This window comes from Neodiprion virginianus, chromosome 5 (assembly GCF_021901495.1).
Source record: "Neodiprion virginianus isolate iyNeoVirg1 chromosome 5, iyNeoVirg1.1, whole genome shotgun sequence".
In the NCBI taxonomy this organism is placed as follows: Eukaryota; Metazoa; Arthropoda; class Insecta; order Hymenoptera; family Diprionidae; genus Neodiprion; species Neodiprion virginianus.
In genome coordinates, this window is record NC_060881.1 from 29,594,691 (window position 1) to 29,615,881 (window position 21,191).

At 36.0% G+C, this 21,191-nt stretch overlaps 5 protein-coding genes across 16 annotated transcripts; 3 read left to right on the plus strand and 2 right to left on the minus strand.

Annotated features, from left to right (window-relative positions):
- Positions 1-399: 399 nt before the first annotated feature.
- On the plus strand, positions 400-3,195 carry LOC124305350 (Bardet-Biedl syndrome 1 protein homolog). 3 transcript variants are annotated; one of them, XM_046764662.1, is made up of 7 exons: positions 400-528; positions 787-964; positions 1,046-1,255; positions 1,319-1,635; positions 1,766-2,015; positions 2,080-2,259; positions 2,372-3,195. In XM_046764662.1, exons 1-7 carry the CDS (start codon positions 515-517, stop codon positions 2,993-2,995), a joined length of 1,773 nt encoding a protein of 590 aa, XP_046620618.1. In that variant the 5' UTR covers positions 400-514; the 3' UTR covers positions 2,996-3,195. The 3 variants fall into 3 exon arrangements, with proteins under 3 accessions (XP_046620618.1, XP_046620621.1, XP_046620619.1); XM_046764665.1 differs by having other exon boundaries at positions 1,787-2,015; XM_046764663.1 differs by having other exon boundaries at positions 1,340-1,635.
- Positions 3,196-3,501: 306 nt separating this feature from the next.
- Positions 3,502-8,517, plus strand: LOC124305348 (post-GPI attachment to proteins factor 6-like). Of its 2 annotated transcripts, none has more exons than XM_046764658.1 (13): positions 3,502-3,745; positions 4,145-4,316; positions 4,412-4,625; positions 4,738-4,865; positions 5,112-5,395; positions 5,479-5,786; positions 5,928-6,056; positions 6,158-6,363; positions 6,511-6,668; positions 6,801-7,033; positions 7,180-7,374; positions 7,563-7,703; positions 7,835-8,517. In XM_046764658.1, exons 1-13 carry the CDS (start codon positions 3,688-3,690, stop codon positions 8,045-8,047), a joined length of 2,439 nt encoding a protein of 812 aa, XP_046620614.1. In that variant the 5' UTR covers positions 3,502-3,687; the 3' UTR covers positions 8,048-8,517. The 2 variants fall into 2 exon arrangements, with proteins under 2 accessions (XP_046620614.1, XP_046620613.1); XM_046764657.1 differs by having other exon boundaries at positions 3,502-3,741.
- Positions 8,518-9,447: 930 nt separating this feature from the next.
- Positions 9,448-17,106, minus strand: LOC124305347 (dynein-1-beta heavy chain, flagellar inner arm I1 complex). 6 transcript variants are annotated; one of them, XM_046764654.1, is made up of 18 exons: positions 17,084-17,106; positions 14,525-14,682; positions 14,209-14,285; positions 13,796-14,138; positions 13,344-13,706; positions 12,909-13,191; positions 12,669-12,834; positions 12,432-12,574; positions 12,034-12,361; positions 11,723-11,916; positions 11,432-11,641; positions 11,044-11,314; positions 10,830-10,975; positions 10,649-10,742; positions 10,375-10,545; positions 10,096-10,291; positions 9,860-10,007; positions 9,448-9,775 (listed from the first exon to the last, which is right to left on the minus strand). In XM_046764654.1, exons 2-18 carry the CDS (start codon positions 14,658-14,660, stop codon positions 9,532-9,534), a joined length of 3,513 nt encoding a protein of 1,170 aa, XP_046620610.1. In that variant the 5' UTR covers positions 14,661-14,682; positions 17,084-17,106; the 3' UTR covers positions 9,448-9,531. The 6 variants fall into 6 exon arrangements, with proteins under 6 accessions (XP_046620610.1, XP_046620607.1, XP_046620609.1 ...); XM_046764651.1 differs by lacking the exon at positions 17,084-17,106 and adding an exon at positions 15,611-15,736; XM_046764653.1 differs by lacking the exon at positions 17,084-17,106 and adding an exon at positions 15,081-15,091.
- LOC124305356 (guanine deaminase) lies at positions 15,639-19,983 on the plus strand. Of its 3 annotated transcripts, none has more exons than XM_046764685.1 (9): positions 15,639-15,718; positions 16,329-16,540; positions 17,777-18,019; positions 18,103-18,321; positions 18,507-18,614; positions 18,730-18,837; positions 18,924-19,089; positions 19,216-19,362; positions 19,435-19,983. In XM_046764685.1, the coding sequence occupies exons 2-9, from the start codon at positions 16,442-16,444 to the stop codon at positions 19,632-19,634; spliced, it is 1,290 nt and encodes a 429-aa protein (XP_046620641.1). In that variant the 5' UTR covers positions 15,639-15,718; positions 16,329-16,441; the 3' UTR covers positions 19,635-19,983. The 3 variants fall into 3 exon arrangements, with proteins under 3 accessions (XP_046620641.1, XP_046620642.1, XP_046620643.1); XM_046764686.1 differs by having other exon boundaries at positions 15,644-15,718; positions 16,347-16,540; XM_046764687.1 differs by lacking the exon at positions 15,639-15,718 and adding an exon at positions 15,855-15,873 and having other exon boundaries at positions 16,347-16,540.
- Positions 18,889-21,181, minus strand: LOC124305358 (low molecular weight phosphotyrosine protein phosphatase 1-like). Of its 2 annotated transcripts, XM_046764691.1 has the most exons (6): positions 21,020-21,181; positions 20,644-20,834; positions 20,333-20,494; positions 20,118-20,201; positions 19,471-19,640; positions 18,889-19,359 (listed from the first exon to the last, which is right to left on the minus strand). In XM_046764691.1, the coding sequence occupies exons 1-4, from the start codon at positions 21,054-21,056 to the stop codon at positions 20,121-20,123; spliced, it is 471 nt and encodes a 156-aa protein (XP_046620647.1). In that variant the 5' UTR covers positions 21,057-21,181; the 3' UTR covers positions 18,889-19,359; positions 19,471-19,640; positions 20,118-20,120. The 2 variants fall into 2 exon arrangements, with proteins under 2 accessions (XP_046620647.1, XP_046620646.1); XM_046764690.1 differs by having other exon boundaries at positions 19,471-20,201.
- Positions 21,182-21,191: the final 10 nt, after the last annotated feature.

The window sequence follows — 21,191 nt, forward strand, 5'->3', positions numbered from 1 at the left end:
GTTATATGTTGCCGGATGATCACTTCCTCCATAAGACAAATTGAATTAGTACGATTTTCCGTTCAATACGTTTTGTGGTACCTAAAAGAACTTGCTTTGATACTTAAGTCAGTGATTTTTTTCGTTTACAATTCTCCACACCATTAAAGACAAGAAGACACCATAGTTCTCAAAGTATAAAGTTTTGTGAAATATCAAGGTAAATTTCAAAGAACTCCAGATTCGACGAGTTACCAAACTCATTGGTTGAAGATCGAAATCAAGCTTTCAGCTCCGATTATACGTGCAGTGAATTCATATTTGCATGCACACACCTCTAGTGGTGCACGCGTAAGGCCAAATACGCGGTCATTCAAGTCCCCATAGCGACAGAAGTCCAAACATTCATATATAGAGTAGTGTAATCCGATCTGTTCAATGTAGAATGTTTTGTTCACGAAATGATCTCTCAGGAACCAGAAGCGAAGAAGATAAAACGATTTGAAATTAAAAAAAAATCTCTCGGTGTATAAACATGACTGCCCTTAGGTATGTGTATTCGAACGAATTCAGTAATGTTGCTCGTTGTGTAATATAATATTCATGAAAAGAACTATTTAACCGTGTATTTTGCAACACTTTCGCAGTGTCAAATTTTTGTCACTAATAATATACTGTCCTGCATTTAATCATAGGATCGAAACAATAAACTACGTTTTTGACAAGTTCAACGATTGATTATCTCGTTTCCAAACAAATTGAAAGAAAAAAAATATTCTTTTCGAAACTTGAAAGTATTAATTTCAGCGACGATCGACCAGCTGCAACTGGTTTGGGGGGAAGTCGATGGCTGGAAGCTGTATGGGAGCCTGAAGCTCGTCTATACGTTTTATCAGGAGGTCTCGAAATACTCGATGTCTGCGGAGAAGGAGACCCAAGATTAGTTTGCGCGGATTTGGGAACAGCAACTACTAACTCGGCCAAGGCAGGCAGATGTATTTTTTCAGTTAAACAATTTTCCATCGACTGAGTTCGACTCATTAATATTTCACTACGGTCTATGTAGATCCGAGTTTACAAGGGTGGCGATCTGATAAGTCAACACAATCTTGGAGACTCTCCATCTGGTCTCGTCGGATTTTACTCTGAGAATGGAGAACACGGATCTGGTGCATTGGCCGTTGCCGCTGGCTCGAGCGTTTACGTTTATAAAAACATGAGGCCCTATTTCAAATACTGTTTACCTCCGATGGAGGCTCATGCAGAGGAAAGAGAAGTACGTAAATGAACATTTGGGGACGTAATTAGGACTCGATCATTCGGCTTCATCACCGCTTAGAAGTCACTTTTTCGTTTACAGATTTGGCACAGGGCTGGATTAGAAGATGATCCGAACATACTGCTACTGACAGAGGACTTGGAAACGTTATTAAAAGAGCATGGCGCGTCTGTATTGTCACCAAGAACTTTGAAACTTCTAGGAATGGAATCTAATCTCAGACCAAGTTTCGTCGAACAGTATCGTAGAGTTCCTTTGACAAGACCTGGTGTCGCTACAACTATTGCAACAATCCGTAAAGACTCTTGGAACAACGTAGCCAGTAGTTATCTTCTGATCGGTACAGAATCTGGTCAAATTTTAGTTCTAGACACAAGGTAAGCGGTTGCTCAATAAACTGAATATAAAACAAAACGTAAATCCATATTTTCAAAATATACATTAAAAAAAAATTCAACTCTCAAAAATTAAACACAGTTTAACACCTGCATGCATTACATATCGCAGAGCATTTACAGTTATTGATAGACTCCAGTTGGGATGGTCCCCAGTTGCGTTAGTAGGCACGGGACTTTGGGCCAAGGAGAGTCGAGTCGTTGCCGTAGGAAGAGACGGAAAGTTGGGAGCAGTCAAAAGAGGCTCTGCCTCAAAACTGTGGTCCAAATTACCAGCGCCGGCAGTTTCGTTGTCAATTTTGCCAGGAGAAGGTGCCGCCGTGGCTGTGATGGATGGAAGCCTCTGGGGTTTTTCGAAAAAGGTAGAAGAGCAAGATAAAACTTCAATTTTCATTTGACGAAATGTCTGGTATTTTTCTTCGCAAGGGTGCTCGATTGTGGAAAATCCAACTGCCAAATATTCCTTTGGACTTGGTAGGGCTCCCGGTGCCGCAACGAGGACTTTCGCTGCTTGCTGTAAGCGTGGCTAGATTCGGAGTTAGGATTTATGACGGGAAACACCACGTCGACACCATAAATACAATGGAAGCCGTATCCGCTATGAAGGTGATTTCATACATATATCCGTTAACGGGTGGTTTATGTTCGATATTAAAAGTTTTGAACTCGTTTTCCCAGCTGTAACCAATGATAACTTTATCACTTTATCACTTCATAGTACGGTAGAATGGGACAAGAAGAACGTGCAATGACTATGGTAACAGTTGGCGGTGGTTTGAACGTCCGCATACTAAAAAGGACCGCGGATTTCAGCACATATGTTGCACCGGAAATGCTGCCGAACTTTGGCAGCCGTTTCACGATACCAAAAAAGACGAGATTATTTGTCGAACAAACGATCAGAGAGAGATCAGAGGCTGTTAAGATTCATGATACGTTTCACCGAGGGTTAGCAAGACTCAGATTACACACGGCTAAAAAAGCTGTCGACGAACTTACTACGAATCAAGATTCTGGACCTAGTCCAGTCATCATCGATGCCAGTGTTCTCGGGTTGGGACCAGACTACATGATCAAAATTTGCGTTACTAACGTTTCTGATGCTTTGTCCGATACGGGGTTGTTCATTGTTTGCCGTGGCGAAAATGCCGATGTGAAACCAAGGGTTCTTAATCTACCGCTACTTCCAAGTACGGTTCCTATACCCGTGATAGTCAAAGCGAGCCCACGAAGCATGATATCTGGAAAAGTGAAGATACTTTGCTGCAAAAAGGGTAGAGTAAAACCTGTAGCATTAACGAGCATTATACTGCCGGCAGTTGAAGAAGAAATTCAGGCTTAAATTTATTATTTTCCTGACTATTTTATTATACTTACGTGCAAAGTTACGATAAATATGTTCAATGAATTCCGTTCACGTCAGTTTTTCGGAAGATACGAGAAATTAAAGAGATTGACGATAATTGTTTGGAAGTAATAACACATACAGTGTGTATTTATGTACATATAAAATTATTCATTGTTCCGATTATCAGTTATTGAATCATGTATATAAATAAAACGATATACATTCGAAATTAGACGACAGATCTCCATTTGATAATACCTGAGTTTATTCTTTTCCATTTTTGATCTATTATAAACTTTGTTAAATGCTGTTGGTAAAAAATCTACGTCAATTTTGCAAAGGACAGAATTAATTCTAACCGTTCGAAATTTGAAATTCGTAAACGATCGTCCTGCGCGTTACTATATTTGCATATCTATCTACACGTGCGTGAGTCTCGCGCACGCGCAGATTTTGGGTTGCGCAGTCGTTCGTTTGCTTATCCATTCACAAACACACTTTAACAAAGAATGTTGACATTTGTAGTCATCCATTCGTGGGAAGGGCAGAAGCGAAAAGCGCGTACAGTGCAGCCAAATAGTAGAGGAAAAATGTCAGATCCGGCACAGTAAAAATCGAACAGATCAAAACAGATCTTCTATGTTTAAGACGAGTTATGCGATCCAAATATATTTTAACAAGTCGAAATGTATTTATTTGCTTACAAATCATTTACGTTCTGGCACATTTCTTCGTCCGCGGTAAGTACGTATATAGGTATATGTATATAACATTAGGGTAAATAAATTTTGGATCGTATTCGATTTTAATACACCATATATGTGTGTGTGTGTGTGTGTGTATACATTATGACTACTTGCAGTGAGCCAATTTTATTATTTCAATATTTTCACCACAATCAATTCACTCGCCTGATCATATCATCTCAAACAACACTCTAATATATATGTTATTTTTTCATCATTTATTTGATTTACCAATGAAAACAATTTCACGCTGGATTTTTCTTTTATTCTATAAGTAATTGTACACGTAAATGCATCAATTATCGTCAATGAAGTAGCTAATTACTTTTTAATACCGATGATACGTTTGTTTCATAGCAACATTATCATCATTATTAATACTTGTATCATTCCTTAGATATTCGATGCATGTTACCTGAGGCCAGTCAGGAAGGAACTTTACATCCGTTTAAAAGCTATGGGGACGTAACGACGTTCCATTACACAGTACCGAAAGAAGTTTTTAGAGCCACCTGGCAATTTGCAGCCTTTACGGATAATTTACATTGTCCGTCTCGAAAGGTGCACCTGTAAGTATCCAGGAGAGAAATATTAAATTCCCTTAATGCGAATAAAACATTCGCTTAGTATAACTGTATAAATCATGGTTTTGCACGGTTTTCAGGCACCTGAAATCTGGCAGTTACCCCGTAATGTCGGTGGATAATGCTTCGTTTCCTGCTAACATGCATTTGTACCGTAACGACACTATATCGGTATCAATGATGACTACTTTCGAGCCAAAAGTAACGGCTACTATACCAGTTTACGGACCAGAACCTGGAGATTGGTTTGTGACTGGATACCTTTCCCATTGGGATAAGAAAGTTCAGCAGCAAGTAAATGCAGTTGCATTATTCACCATTATCTGTTCAACTCTGTCTTGCCGTCACGTTTTACTCGTCATCGAAGTCAAATATTACAATAAATATATATCGCGTAACGTTTTAGGGTCTGGGACATAAATGCCGTTACACTTTGGGCTCCGTCGCTATATGGACACAGACCAGCGGCATTCAAGACATACCGATCGGCACACAAAAATTTCTGCACACCAACGAGCCAATGTCATATTACAAGCAAGTATTAGGCAAAAAAAAGATTAAAGAGAAAGTCATGTTCCTTTTCGTCGGTTAAAACTAAGCCAACATTTTGTTATCAATGGTTTTTAACAGTTCTTTTGACTGTTTTTCTATCTATGCGTATTCAAATAGTTTGGTAGGTGTAAAGTTTTGCTGAAATGACACTCGACAATTTTCACATAACTTTAGAGAGGCAAATTGAATAACGCCCTAGTCTTATTATTACATATTATTATCATACAGAATCTACATACCATCGAGTACGTGGCATTTTCGCGTTCATATATGGGGCTGTAATTTTACTCTGCGAGCTTATCACGACTCCAATACACCCTGCATAAAAGGCCTGGCACTCAAGGGACGGACGATACCAATTTACAACGAGTCGCACCCCAGCTCAATCGGCAATTTAACAATAAGTGATTCCTACACGTTTACCGTTCTCTCGCCGTACCAAGAAAGTTACTATTATTTGTTAGTCATTTCGGGCAGTGTTATAGATTTCAATGTCATGGTGAGCATTTCGGGTGAGTCGAAAAGCAAGTGATGTTGTTATTTCAGGAGCTGATCTTATTACAATAATCCTTTGTAACTGTAAATCTTTCACCAGAATGTCCTATACGAATGCTGGACAAATCGTTTATGAAGCAGTATCTGGATGCGCCATCGTTTTCCGAGGCATTGAATCAGCTCCGAGTAAAAAATAAAGAGGACCGATTGAGATCGTCGAAAAAACAGCCTCTGCTTCACCAGATTTTTTATAACAATTCAACACTTAATTACGACAGCATGAGACCATCCAAGGACCAGTTCGTTTTACCGGACGATGATGATGCCAGAGACGATCCTTGCATACCAAGGTTTCAACTAGCCAGAATAAAACATTCTCAGCCATTCTCAAGTGTTTATCTACTCCAGGTACCTACTATAAAAATTTTATTTATAAATGTTTTCGTCACCCTTCTACAATGAATTTTTAAAAATTCATTTCATTTGAATCAATTCAGAACAAGATTTGAACTGTGAAAACAGGTTGCAATAGGCCAAGTTTGTTTTCAGGGTAGAGAATGGTTAACGTCGTGGGTAATGCTTACGGATTATTACCCAGTCGTTACCCAGTTTGATATTATGCCATTTATTGACATCGGAGGTACTCTCAGCATCGAGATTCGTCTGGAGATGAACAAGGTAAGAATTACCAACGAAATATTTTGATCGTTACTGTTCATGTCAACGAAATGTATCAATCGAAGAAAATCGCGTTTACTCCTTACGATTCATTTTCGCAGCAAATATCCGATCAGCTCGTCCTTGTTGAAGTTTGCATTCGCAAGGGTCGAGTACCCGATCGTATCGATGGAGAAATAGTGTGCCGGAACCAAAATATGTTCATGAACTTGTCATCTTATGGAAAAAACATATCCACTTTATTAATTCCCTATCCAGAATCGGATGTTTGGCATGTAGCAATGCAAGCTAAATGTTATACCGAGGGGTAATTATATTATTATGATCATCACCATCATTATTATTATCACCATCATTATTATTATCGCCATCATAATTTCTAAAGTAATGATAAAACTATGCAAGTATTGATCAGTTGGAACATACGTGTGAAAAATTTGTTTATCTAATTTAGAAGGAAAGCTCCGTGCACAATGGAGGAAATACTTGTATCCGTAGACATAAAAACACGGCAATGCGTCTTCCCTGGAGTTCATTCATGCGGTAATCACGGAATTTGCCAAGAGACAAAGAGAGGACTGCTGTATTATACTTCCTGCAACTGTTTCGGAGGTAATTGCATCGCATTAGCGATGTACTCGAATCATTCAGTTACGTTCTTTTCCATCGGTATACCTCGTAAGTTTGCGCAAGCAACTCTATGGCCTCCATAATCTGTTTATTGGTTCGTTCTTTTTGCCCTAGGTTACAAAGGCTGGGGTTGTACAGACTCGACGCACGCAGATCCAAAGGCATTCATAGTGCTTACAACTCTCCTGCTTACATTAAGTAACGGATTTTTTATACCGGCCATTTATTTGGCCATCAAACGAGGCCTCTATACAGAAGCACTAGTCTACTTAGCCACCATGATATTCTCCTCGCTTTATCATGCATGCGATCAGCAATTCATGACCTACTGCGCGGTTAAATATGAGGTGAAGATTTTTCTCCTCATTGAATACTTCTGATAAATATGTTGCAAAAGTTACTTGTCAACTGGACGCTCAATGTTAGAAGAAAAAACTTGCAACAACTTCTTATGCCATTTGAAAAATATGTCTTTTTTTTATCATTGCCTCAGGTTTTGCAGTACAGTGACTTCTTCTCAAGCATTCTGGCATTCTGGGTGACTCTCGTCTCGATGGCAAAATTACCTACAAAATATGTGTCGTTTTTTCACATGATCGGTGTACTTGTTATCGCATTTTGCGTCGAGACGGATAGAACAGGATTAACCAGCATTTTAGTACCCTTAGCAATGGGTGCGACAATTCCAGTGAGTATAACTGCATTAAATCTTACCGTAAAACTCTCATTTATAGATGAATAATTGTATACAGTACAATATGAACTTGTCGAACGACTAATCTTGTAGTCAACTTATTGTACTAGTTCTTCTAATTAAAACCTATGTTATAAAACATATGTCTACAAGTTTTCGTGCTTTTTTTTTTTTTTATAAAGATTGCAGCTATTGCCTGTCGATGCTACAAGTATAAACAGCGACAGCGTCCTAAAGAGGTTGTAAAACTGATAATCGGTTTGTCACTAGCTACGATCGGGTTACTCCTGTTTGCTCTAGTTGAAACGGAATCCAATTACCAAGTAAGTTGAAAAATAAAAACTACAAAATAGATAACCATTGAATTTTGCAGAAGTTTACTGACTGTATATTGTTCGAAAGATTTTAAAAATCATAAAAATTTTCTCCTAATTCAATTTTCCCATTTTTGCAGTATGTGCACAGCGTGTGGCACGCTGTTATAGCCCTATCGCTGTTATTCTTATTGCCAAACAGTGCGGAACCAGAACCACTTGAAATATCAATAAACGATACGAGCAGCTCGGACAGTGAGTTAATGGATTATAAAGACTTGGCCCAGAGTCCGGTATTCACAGTAAAAGCGGATGGTGAAAAGTTACTGACTGTCGAAAGTGACACGTCATAGAGCTGTATAGGATTTAATCTGAGAGTAATTGATTATGTGCCAAAAAGATGTTCGGGTTCGTTTTACGAGCTGAATTATAATTTAAAAATACTTCGATATCGGAGATCATATTTTTAATTCAATGCTAAGGAAAAACATCTCACTTAGTTTCTATATATATATAACAAAAAAAGAAAGTTACTTAGTAATATTAGAATTTATTGAAACAATTTAATATCTAGATGTAAAAGGAATATGGTGCAACGTTAAACTTATTACTCTGTGCAAAGGTACTATTACTAGAATAGATATTTATATTATATACATACATACCTATGCTCTGTTGAATTTGTTTTAAGATTCACACGTTATTAACGATACCGTAGCTTGTTGATTGATTCCGCGTTGTAAAAAATTTTATTTCTTTAGAACGCACAGAAACATTATCTACCTGCGACGAATTTTCATTTGTATCATTAACGAAACAGGGTGAATCGTAGAAAAAATAAAAAAATTGTACGACTGCAATGATAAATAGATTGCATTGTATGCGTCGCGTATGTAACCGTACGTTTAAACAAAAGTGTATTTTCAAGAAATCCATTTAAATTTATCGTTAATAATCAAATAACTTTGGCGTAATAGGCAGCTATGGAAAGTAAATAAGATTACGATTACAGTTCCACTCGACTGATTATAAATGCATTTAACTAAGTCCGCAAGAACAAATACCATGACGCTAAGTATAGTTAGGATAATAAAAAATAATTTTCTTAAATATTGCCCAGACAAAACTCAAGCTACGATTTGTCACGCTATTCAAAAAAGGAAAGAGCAGTTATTTTTAGAAATCCAGTATTGTTTATTGTTTACTATATATTGTTGATTCGAAACTTGAATCGCATTAGGCAAAGCAAAGCTCAAACCGATACTATGATTATTCTCTTCATTTACATATACTCTTATGTAATATCAATTGATCAAAGTTAATTTTAATTATGAGTTTTCAAGTCTGAATATTGATCTCTCTCTTTTATTCCAATTCTGCTATGCAAAATAATCTTTTTACTTGCCATACGAATATAATAAAAAATATATACACAAGTGAAACAAAGATAAGGATGGTTGTTATTTTTAATTAAAAAAGACCACGTCACAACTGTCTGTGAAAATCTTATACTGCGTACCTTTTAAGTAGAGTTTAAAATTCGTCGTCTTATATCAGGATCTGATCAACCAATATATGTGTTAAAAAAAAAATAGTTACCTCTAAATATACTTCATTTGTCAGTATTGAAAACTTCCTAGCTTGGAATGGTGCCACTTGTTTACATAATATTGTAGAAAATGAAATACCTGTCTTTTTTTAATATATGAAAATACAAATATAATCTTGAATTAACATTAAAAAAGTGTTTGACTTCACGTGCACCCTCAGTTTATTTGTCGCAATATAACTTTGAAAGTTTCCAATACATAAATTGATAAAATATTTTACGTACACTTTAAGAATCGCTATCGTCACTCGCTATGTAACTGCACAAACTCAATTCTTCCGGCGGAGTTGGTGTAGCAGCAGAGAACTTCTTTTCTGCTACAATGACTTTGCTCAGTTCTATAAACAATATTTCTCGCCAAGATTCACATTTCTCAATCAGTTTCAGTTTCGCGTCTTTCATATCCAACTCTAAAAAATTAATCAACACCTCGTTTCCATGGTTTTCGATAGAATCTGCCAATTTTGTACATCTGAAAACGTAACTTTACATTACTCCTGCAATTTTCAGTTGTAAGTAATAACGGAATCGTCAATAAACTGCATAGTCAATTTACCGCCTTATATCATTTTCAAGTATTTCTCTGCTTGGCTCATTTGCCGCGTAATACTGAACAATTTGCGCGACGTCGATCACTGATACTTCCTTAAAACATTCTGTAGAATTTATGTACATCGTTAGTGATGTTTTTAAATCTTTAAGTTCTGCAAATTAAAAAATCTCATAACACGATAATAATAACGTGACAAAAATGATGTCTTCTGTTTTTAAAAACAACCGTATGAAATTCACCTGAATTGATTTCTTCCTGTAAATTTATACAAGAATCATCCCGTTCGATCGATTCCCACAATTCTGTAGCATCATTGCGAACATCGACGTTTAACTTTTTCGAGAGCAATTCTAATGGTTTTATAACGTTTACTAAAGAATTGAATGTATTATTGAATGTTTCTTCTATCTTGTCAATGTCGTCGGGAATAACCAACTGCGAAACGATAAAAGTTAGCTGAACTATTCCTGCTTTCTTATTTTTCCAATGTTACAATAACATACAGACAATGAATTTACCTCGTCACCGATATAATCAACTTTGACTCGGAACAAAGCTTTGCCGATATTGATTCCATCCCCTCTAATTAATCTCAAGGTAGATCGTAATGAATTTATCACAGCTAAGCAAAGCGATTCTTTCAATTTCAAATCTTTAGCTTCAATAAACTTGTTCCAATGCTGTATTACCTGAACAAATATTGTCTCAGAATATTATCATTACATTTTTACGATTTTCTGTATCGTTCGTACACAGATAACGATAATTGAGAAAGCGTTGAAATTAATTTACCTCCTCAAAATCTATTTCAAAACCTTCTCTCATTCCTTTTAATAATCGCAGAATATTGTTACAAGATTTTGTAACTTTGCACATTCCCTCTGCCCTGGTTAAAAAAAAACGATGTCGTAAAGTATTTATAATACTCTTAAGGAGGTTTGTAACAAATGAAGTAAGGTCTGACTGTACACACTTCTGAGTTTCCAAAGCAGTGGAAAAATCGTTCACTTGATAAGTAACATTGTCAGAAGCTTGGAGAAATTTTACGTTAGCGACTTCTTCAAAGTAACAATCGATTCGTAAATTAGCCTTTTCGTATAATCCAAAAAACTCTTCAAGCTGAAATTAGTAATTAATTCGTCAGTTTTTGTTAATTATCAATATGCTCTGATTGATACGGTCCATACGTTCAATATTTCCACAGTAGAATCTGCGTAGAATTTCTCAACATCTGGGGAATTCCATGTAATTTTATCAAAACCAGATATTATACAATTGTCCAGATTTTTCAAAAGCTCACTGAACAACAAACGTTCGTCATTATTTGAAATGCGTTCAAAAGTTCTGTTGTAACTTCTGCACAATAACACCGCTCCTTCGTATCGTAATTTTATGGTCACCAACTTAGACAATAACTTTTTTAACGACGGTTTAACTTCAAAATTCAACGAAATCCATCTAAAAAATATTTTAAGCAACTGTAACAAACATGATATTATACTACACAATGTTTGTTCTGGATTCTGATGCAGAAAGAAAATCCTTCAGTTCATTACTTCCCGTTCAAATATTTACACTTTCGATTCTTCCAACGTGTCCAAAAGGTGATAATCCATATTTACTTCAATCGGTCCAAATTTTGATTTAATTCGACGTAAAAGCGGCTCCCCAAAAATACTAGTCAGACTTTTTTCATCGCTAATCATTTTTTCCCACTCGTCAAACAACAGCTTTTCCTCATTCGCAATGGCCGACACTAACTTTTTATAATTTCTCAATACAGGTCTGCAATAATTGGTTACATGAATAAATCCTAGAAATCTACTAGTCTACGAATCTGTAGATAACTGAATAAAAATGGATTACACTTGAGCGTCACAGTCTCCAAGCCAATCGGAAGCATCGATCAAAGTAGTTTGATGCGACATAAGTCTAGTTTCTCGTATTCGCAACATAGACGCTCGTCCTGAATAATATGGAGTCAGAGGATGGTACTCTTGGCTATGGTCTACAATATCTTGCTTACACTGTTGTATTTCCTTATCAAAAATCGTCCAAATCTGTGAATATCGATGCAAATTCATTAGCGACGTTGAACTTTCTAAAAAAAAATCCTATGATACATACATTCTACAAATGGATTTTCAGTAGAGACGATGTGTATAACATAAACTCACATCCACCAACTTCAGATGCAGAAGTTCATTGACACATTCACGCTGATTGTACCGTTGTAAGATATAAAGTGCTTCGATACTTTCTTCGATGCAATTTGTATCGTCAAAGATACTGTTAATAAGATTCTTAACCATAACTTCAAGCTCGATTATTTCATGTCGAAACAAAGTTATGTGTTCTATCCAAGTGGCTTCGGCGACATCGAGTATCTTGTGTTGGACATTTTCGATAGCACGCAAATTTTCATAAAAAATGTTTTCCATCTTTTTACAATCACTTTCATACCGTGCTCCGTTTGATCCGCCAAAACTGACGGATTTAGGGGATCTGTAATGGTTTGAATTCGAATTGATTTGACTGATCCTTTGCTTAGCATGCGAACAGCGTTGCTTTTTACCTTCCGAACACAACAATTGTATCACAAATTTCAATAACGTCTTGGCATCGTGTAATGAACGCATCGACACAATTAAACACATTTTCCCTGTCGACTTCCCACCTGAGTTTATCACTGCTGACATTAAAAATGATTTCGACGTGCTAGAAACAAAGGATAAATTATTTCCCATTCATTTTTTACGCTCGCGCATATTTTGTGCTCTGTTTGTTACTGAATTAGCATAATAAGTCTCACCTCGTCATAAATATTCTTATATTTTTCGCAACAACTGATGCATACTTCAACTTTTTTTTTGCTTTCTATCGTTTCGCCCTGAAATATCGTCTTCAAATCAATTGATTCTCTACACGCTCCGACAATTTGAGTACTCAAAGCTTGACAAAGAGTTTCTATCTTTTCCCTGTAGTAAAATTATCAGTCAAAAAATCAACTATCAATGAATGAGGAACACAATTTTTCTTCAACGACACCTACTTTGTATTGAAAAATGGCGATTCAAGCCAAATGTATCCGATCAAATGCAAGATCTCTGTAATTTGTTCATCCTGTATTTCAGGAATTGCTAACGACTTACAGGGATCAGATAATAGATCAAGATAATTGATGTTGGAAACAGCTTCGTCAATTGAGCTCTGTACACTTTTATTCAGATCATAGAATTGTCTGATACTTGTAAATTTAACGTTCTCTAATTTTCTAACAATGGAAATAATGGCGTCGTGTTGCAGCTGAGATTGAAGCCCGCGTAAATTATCATCTGTATTAAAGAAATATTTATCAATGAAACAGTAGACACCATATAAATTGTGTATGTATAACGTATAATGTTTCATAAGCGACTTTCCCTCAATAGCCAAAAAAAGTCATTTTAAGTCTCAATAAATTCACGTTTATAAATTATTAACTTGCATCTGTAATTCCAGAAAGTTAATTCATCTGTAACTCGTGCCAACTTGCTGGCAGGGTTTTGATCAGCGATTGCTTCCCTAATTTGTCGAATCCAGAAATTGGCTACAGTTTCTAATCTGCCCAGTAATTCCCCCTCGTCTTTGGCTTCATCAAACTTTCCAGTATCCTCCCACGCTCTTTCATTCGATTCATCATCAGCAGCAACCAGCACAAAATGATCTTCGTTCTCAACTTTTCGAATTGCTTTAAGATCCATTCCTTCTTTTGGAACATACAAAATAGTGAGTCCCATCAATTTATATGTTGTATCGGTTAATTTTGTCAGCAGATCGTGAGTATTGGTGAAAATATTGTTCCTCTGGACTGCAGTACGTGGAAATAATGTATGGAAAAAATTCGACTCGTTTCAAAGGCCTGAATCCTAAAGAAAAGTATGAAATAATCAAGGATACCGGATGGCCAGTCTTTGCTGTAGAATATACCAAGTGCGTAAGCATTTTCCAGAATTTTCAGCACACAATTTTCAATGCTTCCACTAATACTGCCAAATTTAATGGTGGAGTGAAAATTTTCAGGTGTATAAATCTGCCACGGTGATCTAAGAAAGTAGGTGAGACCTTCGATGGCATTGAATGGAAAATCAAGGAGAGCTTTCAATACATCGACATCGTAGAAAATAGTCAGTATAATATTTGTTGGATCTTGAAAAAATTCCCGAATCACTTTACAGCAGTTTTCATTCCAATCCGAGGCATCTAATGCAGGTAGAACAGTGAAGTCTTTCGTATATTGTTCCTAAAATTTTTGAAGAAATGTAAGTTCGTGAGCCTCCGACACTCGTCATTGTGTCAATACAACCACTCACAAGCTGTTGTAGCTCTTGGTCTGTAAATACTGGCTTTTCTGGTTCTGGTGGTGGCTCTTCCTCCGGTTCCGGTGTTTCTATAATCCATCATTTTTCCGTAATGTATTCAATCTTTGATTTTCTTAAATAAAAAACACAATGTTTCAAGAATTTTAACTTATAATAAACGATGATGTGAGAGGCTGAGCAGGATTTTCTTGATTGAAAACCAGACCTAACTTTTTTCTACAGAAACGAATTTTCTATTCTAAGAATGATCCAGTTTTGGTCATCATCCTATCGTCCTGGATTTAGGATTTATAATAAATTGGTAAACCTGGTTTTCCAAACTCTTCTTCATCAGTGTCCATATCCAGATACTCTCTGTGCGGATCAGCCGGAGGTTTTTCCATTTTCTTAGTTCTTTCAGTTGCTTTCTCAACTCCATTTGGAGTATCTCGTTTCCCCAACATTGCGAGTAACCAGAACTAAAAACTATTTGCAAACTTAATCATGACACCCTAATATCAATAAATAGACTAAAAACGTCTGAAACTGACTAGTCCAGATTGTAGAAAAATTGTGTAGTTTGCCAAAAACGTGGATATTCTACCCTACCGCAAATGTTCATGTGATCGAAATCAACATGTAATTTATTACATGATTTGTCTTATATCTATCTAGTATATTTGATATATAGATATAGTATAGATCTAGCATGTTTTATGACTCGTGCTTTTGTAATTTATTATGTGATTTATTATACATATTTCTCGAATTTACAAGATAACTCATGTAATAAATTACACGTTGATTTCGGTCATAACATTATATGATTTAAGACGTGGTCATTTTCAGTAGGGTAGGGGCACAAAATACAGACCAAATACTACCTAAACGCCTAAAAGTGCACTAACAGTGTCAAGTATTACAGAGTAAAATAGTACTAACAACGCCTAATAACTAATCGACCCATGAAGAAAACAGAACATGAATATGCACCGAAAGTGTGCGCAATTTTTCGGATAATACTGCCTGGTGAAAATGACTTAAGTGATTTTCTACGAATTTTTAGGGAAATTGGGACAGTTCGTACAATTTGTAAATAGGTATGTATGGTGGTTTTTCATACAAATTTGTATTTTTAAATGAAAAAAAATTGACAAGCTGCTACAATTGTGAGAGTAAATTACCAATTCTTTATGAAAAACTATGCATATTTACAATTTTATACAAAATAATACGAAATGACCCAATTTCTGTAAAAATTTGTGGTAGAAATTTTCACTAGGGATATGACGGCATTCCGAAGTGCGATAACTGTTGGCCGTGCACTACAAGGACAGTTGGAACTTGGAATTGACATGTATCGTAGAGGATGTATACATGCATTTCTGTAATGCGTGCGAGTGCTACTATAAACCTTAGCTTAGGAATGAAATACGAACAGTTGGCAGTTTGGCCTGTTAGAACCGGTTGCCGTTTATTTGCGCTACTTGTAGTTACTGTTGCCGACCGATAGTTGTATTCAGTTACGATCTTATTCATCATCTTTCCCTCTTTCAGTATCCATAGCAACATCGACCCTATAACTCTCGCAAACTCTCCTGAGGATAAATTGTTTTGACCGAATTTAAGTTTGTTTACGGTCTATTAGATCGAAAGAACACGCTAAACTTCTCGAATGTAATTTGTAATAAATAAATATTGTGTAGATATATTTTGCAACATTTAAACATAGGTTAAGTCTTATTTCAGACGTCATTTGATTGATAGGGAACCGTCACTAATACAAAAAAACTGACTACCAATACTGGCTATAGTACGGAATTATTGTCGCTGAAAAAAAACTGTATTTTTGTACATCTAGTCGTCGAAAATCTTTATCGACCGATGGACATAATTTGCGGAGAATAGTACAGCTATACATGGCTATATATTCCTTGCAAAAAAATAAGACTAAAATTACTCTTGAATAATACAGAAGTTCAATCGGTTAAAAAACCGTTGCTTGAAAAAAAAAATTGTCAAGAGTAATTTTAGTCTAATTTTTTTGCAAGGAATCAGTGAGTTCCCGGTAGTCCCCGAATTCTGATACATCCTATATAGTCTACTATACGTAGTAAGTTTGAAACTTAAAGATTTTAGTTGTGAAATAGTTGATTCGACAGTTATATATCAGTGGATTCGACCAATGCAATTGGAAAACTGACTGATAAGGACATTAGACGCTATATAAACATCCGGTTTAAATATGAATCGACAGTTGTTTGTCGGTCCGATTATTCATTCCGATCCTCAAGGTCGTCTAGATGTGCTACAACGAGCTGCAATTCTGGTCGAAAATGGCAAGGTAATTAATTAAACTTGAAGAATACTCAATTTAAGCGTGATCGGATCACCACAATCAGTTATTCAAATTTTACTGTGTCGTCCCGCGATTTAAGGAATAGCGTTCGAATTTTGAATTTGAGTGCGCTGTTTTTCGCGCATGTTTTGACGATTCGATGAAAATTTGCAGTAGTAACAGTGATAATAATATGGCAATAATAATAACCGTTTACGAGCATCATAATATGTGAAAATTTGATTTTCAGAGAATATGGAACACATGTTCGTCCAATGAGCAAACAATGTATCGTAAATTCTGTGGTCATATGAAAATAGTAACCAGTTCAAAATATCCGTTTCTTCTGTCTCACTTTAGCAAATAATTGAAAATTATTTTAATCTTATAAATCTTTGCAAATCATTTTAATCGATGTGCACATTTATGGTCAGCTATCACACATCATGAAATGAAGTACAGGATTTAACGACTAATCTGAACCGGCGCAAATCGCGAAACGTTTGCCATCGAGTATAAACAATAAAAATAATTTATACTTCTACAAACCATAACGAGATTCGTACGTAAGAATCGGCTGAACACTAGTTGTTTTACTAGTAGTTAATTTTTCTTATCACTTTATGGTTATTTCGTTTTCATATCATTATACCGATGACCAAGTAATAGAAATGCCGATCTCAGTCCAAGGACGTGACATTTGTCACACTTTTATGTTTTTTTTCTTCTCAATATTTCGTATGACTTGTGATAAGATTATCAATAAATAGCACGATGTAGCCAAGTACTTTGCAGATGTTATAAATCTCGATTGTATTCAGCTACAACATAATACATAATATACGATTGTCAGCAAATAACTCGGAAACTCCACCGGACGTGTTGACTATTTATATACATAACTCTAAAAAATATCGAATTTCGAATGAAAAGTGCCGGCCTTCTAAAAGTTAATTTTGAAATCGTCAAGTCATTGCCGCACTCTGTTTTACCTACCCAGATAACTGAAGCTCTGCCTTACCCTAAGAACACTTTTTTAACCGAATTCAAACCGAACAAAACTGGTTCAAAGTGATTTTATAGTATTTAAAATTTTGCAATAGTATTTTCAACCTTTGAAATTCGAAAATAAGGTCCGGTTCATGAAAAATCTGCTTTGAGGTTGAAAATTTGATATAAAAAACAAAGGAAAAATCCTGATACAGTCATGATTTTCTTACATGCTTGGCTTTTACCATCCAGATTATCAACATATCAGAGAACCCTAAGCCAGGAGACATTAATGCCGACTATGTCAGGGTCTTAAGTGCAGGCCAATTCCTAATCCCAGGATTTGTTGATGGTCATATTCATGCGGCGCAGTTCCCAAACCTGGGAATTGGCTATAATAAATGTCTTCTAGAGTGGCTGGAGACTTACACATTCCCAATAGAGAAAAAATATGCGGATTCAGCATTTGCAGAACATGTGTATGAAGCCGTAGTTGTAAGTTGCCAGCACTTGAAGCAATAATTTGATGATTATTCATAAGTTTATTATTTCATTGGATTTTTTACCCTTATCCACAGAAAAGAACTCTAACAATGGGAACTACTACCGCATGCTATTTTGCATCCTTGCACACAGAGTCCTCTCTAATTTTGGCCAAACAGGCTGTAAAGTATGGCCAGCGATGCTTAGTAGGAAAGGTGAACATGAATCATTCACGGAAAGATGGTTACTGTGAAAGTACCAAAGAATCTATCGCCGGGACCACAAAGATGATCAAAGAAATTGCTGAATTAAACGTGAGAAAATAGACAAATAGACAAATTGAAACAATTATTTCACTCCATGAGCAGATACTTTTGTAAACTTCGAAATAACGGATGGCTAGCAAAAAATGTAAAACAAAATTCTATGAAATAAGAGAGTATTGAAGCGAAAATTAAAGAATGGAAACTAAGAGAAAAAAAAAAAATTTACATTGCAGAGTTCATTGATAATGCCAGTAATCACGCCAAGGTTTGCCCTGAGCTGTGATATGGAGCTCATGACTGAGTTGGGAAAACTGGCAAAAGAAATGAAAATTCATGTCCAGGTAATTACATAATTAAATTTCAATCGTACGTTTAAGCTTCTTGCCAGAACTGACAAGCTAGAAAGATGAGTTCAACAATTGGTAATATCACATTAATCTCTCGACCTTTGTTCAGACCCACATTTCTGAGAATCTGGATGAAATAGAAGCTGTGACGACTGCTTACAAGGAATATCCCTCTTACGCAGCTGTTTATGATGCCGCTGGCCTTTTAACAAACAAGGTGAGTCTAAAGCACGGAAACTAAACGTACCACAAATAATAACGCCACTCATTAAAAATGATGACATTTCGTTTATTGATTCACAGACTGTATTGGCTCATGGAATTCACCTTGGGGATAGCGAGCTTGCGCTCCTCAAAAGCCGAGGATCTGCCGTAATTCATTGTCCATCTTCAAATACTTGTTTGAGAAGCGGTCTATGCGATGTGCAGCGTTTGAAGGATCGGGGACTCAAAATCGGACTGGGAACCGGTAGGTTGTATTCCGTGCAAACCATTTCTTTCCATTTTCAATGGAGTGAATTCGAAGGACTAAATCCAGTAGGAAATGGGAATGATAAATAAGTACTTGTTCAATTGTGTATCATTATTGATGCAGATATTTCCGGCGGAGATAGTTCTTGCATGCTGAATGTAATGCGAGCCGCACTTCAAGTTTCATATCACTTATCTATCCTCACACCTGGTTACACGCCACTGAACTACAAGGATGTTTTTCACCTAGCAACATTAGGGGGAGCTACTGGTAAGTTTAAAAAAAAAAACCCAGAGTTAGTAAATTTTCCGATTTTGCCATATTCTCTGTTTCATCTTACAGCCTTAGCCATGCAGGATGAAATAGGAAGTTTTGTACCTGGAAAACAGTTTGATGCTCTCGTTATTGACTTGAACGGATCGAACGGGCCACTTGACAATTTAATTGAATACACCTTAGAGAACAGGCTCGAGAGGCTGATTCACTCAGGTGATGATCGCAACATCGTTGAGGTTTATGTCGCTGGTCACCGGGTGAAATAAATGGGCCTGGTAAAACAATAGGAGATGAAAAATATTTCATCTCAACGGTATAATAAACGGTTTATAAGTATTTACAGCAATTTGAACCAGTGAAAGTTTGCAACCTGATTTTTTTATAATAATTATTACTACGCATGTCGCTAGGTTCGAACGTGAAACCAAACTTGAAAACTAGATTTGTAGAACTTAAAAAAATTGGGACCAACGATTCCGTACTTTTCATACTTTATTTTTTTAACGTTATTAATATTCTTATTATGATGACGATTGTTATTATTATTATTATTTATCAGTGTATCATTTTAATTTCTCTGAATTAAATAAACCTGCATTATTCCATTTTCTAAGACTCAATGTGTATTTATTCCTCCGTCTTAATTTACAACAATCGATTATTTCCTAGCAATTTCTTTTCAGTTTTTAAATTTGCTGGTTTGATTTGTTGCAAGCAATGTTTAAAATAACACATCTATGCAATGTTACCTTTCATTTGTGTTTTTCTAAAAATGCTGCTACCGATCTGACGCATTGTATATAAGCTTTTTCAAATCCTTCCGAATCACTGTCCTGTAATCAGAGAGTAAAAAAAAAAGGAAAATAAAATAATCACAGGAAATGTTAAAGAAAACACTGAGAACAAGTTTTTCAGTTTTCCAAAAATACTGCCATTGAAATGAATGAATTCTGAGGAAACTAACATAGTATGGATCTCTGATGATCAGTTCTTCCTCCGGATCGTATTTACCAAGAAGTTCAATCACAGCGCGACTATTTGCCGGCCTAAGTCGTTCCAGTTCCCTTATATTATCTTCGTCCATTCCAAATATCCAATCAAATTTATCGTAATCTGATTGATTGATCTGGAATCGATATCAAAATTTTATGAATAACCATCGATGATAAATTAGAATGCATAAAAAATTCTGTACTATCAAGTCCACTATTAAATGATACCGGCAAAGAGTTAAAATCAGACAAATATGGTCCAGAATATTTTGGGTATACTTACCGGTCTTGCTTTATGAACATAATCTGTTATGCCGTGTTTCTTTAGCGTAGCAATTGCTCGATGATCAGGATTTTTACCTGTGTGATAACCGATAAGTGCCGCGCTTTCAACTTCCCATAAATCATGGAGTTTCTTTCTCCGTATGAAGTCTAAGAATACCGCTTCAGCCAAAGGCGAGCGGCAGATATTTCCTAGCGGAATATAAATGGTACGTTGATCAACGTGTTTGCCTATTTCTTTTTTTTTTTTGCTTATATTATTACCGAGGAAATTTCTGTCAGAAATTGTTTCTTCGCAATCCAAATGTAGAAATGAATAAGATTGAAGTACATTAAGAAGTTGTAGGTTATGTTACGGTTTTAACTTCGAGACTTACCTAAACATATCATTAATACTTTCCTCTTTACTGACATGATAAACGTGTCAAGTGTTTTTGTTTTTATCTGTTTTTATTTAATAATTAAACTATTACGAAGACGTCCGTTAATTTGGAGACAGTTGATAATATTCGATAACCTTCAAATGTTTTATCAGCGCCTCCAGCAACG

Excerpts from the sequence above, each read along its gene's own strand:
- LOC124305350 (XM_046764662.1), top strand. Across the intron at positions 1,256-1,318 it reads CTCATGCAGAGGAAAGAGAA|AAGTCACTTTTTCGTTTACA; the intron begins GTACGTAAATGA and ends ATCACCGCTTAG. Across the intron at positions 2,016-2,079 it reads TCTGGGGTTTTTCGAAAAAG|GGTGCTCGATTGTGGAAAAT; the intron begins GTAGAAGAGCAA and ends TTTCTTCGCAAG.
- LOC124305347 (XM_046764654.1), bottom strand. The coding sequence starts at position 14,660 with ATGTTGGGGAAACGAGATACTCCAAATGGAGTTGAGAAAGCAACTGAA. Across the intron at positions 14,286-14,524 it reads AGAAGAGTTTGGAAAACCAG|AAACACCGGAACCGGAGGAA; the intron begins GTTTACCAATTT and ends GATGGATTATAG. Across the intron at positions 10,008-10,095 it reads ACAGGAAGAAATCAATTCAG|AACTTAAAGATTTAAAAACA; the intron begins GTGAATTTCATA and ends TTTAATTTGCAG.
- LOC124305356 (XM_046764685.1), top strand. The coding sequence starts at position 16,442 with ATGAATCGACAGTTGTTTGTCGGTCCGATTATTCATTCCGATCCTCAA. Across the intron at positions 18,615-18,729 it reads AAATGAAAATTCATGTCCAG|ACCCACATTTCTGAGAATCT; the intron begins GTAATTACATAA and ends ACCTTTGTTCAG. Across the intron at positions 19,363-19,434 it reads AACATTAGGGGGAGCTACTG|CCTTAGCCATGCAGGATGAA; the intron begins GTAAGTTTAAAA and ends TTCATCTTACAG.
- LOC124305348 (XM_046764657.1), top strand. The coding sequence starts at position 3,657 with ATGCGATCCAAATATATTTTAACAAGTCGAAATGTATTTATTTGCTTA. Across the intron at positions 4,317-4,411 it reads CCGTCTCGAAAGGTGCACCT|GCACCTGAAATCTGGCAGTT; the intron begins GTAAGTATCCAG and ends CACGGTTTTCAG. Across the intron at positions 7,375-7,562 it reads CAATGGGTGCGACAATTCCA|ATTGCAGCTATTGCCTGTCG; the intron begins GTGAGTATAACT and ends TTTTTTATAAAG.
- LOC124305358 (XM_046764691.1), bottom strand. The coding sequence starts at position 21,056 with ATGTCAGTAAAGAGGAAAGTATTAATGATATGTTTAG. Across the intron at positions 20,495-20,643 it reads ATGTTCATAAAGCAAGACCG|ATCAATCAATCAGATTACGA; the intron begins GTAAGTATACCC and ends TATCGATTCCAG. Across the intron at positions 20,202-20,332 it reads TCATCAGAGATCCATACTAT|GACAGTGATTCGGAAGGATT; the intron begins GTTAGTTTCCTC and ends CTCTGATTACAG.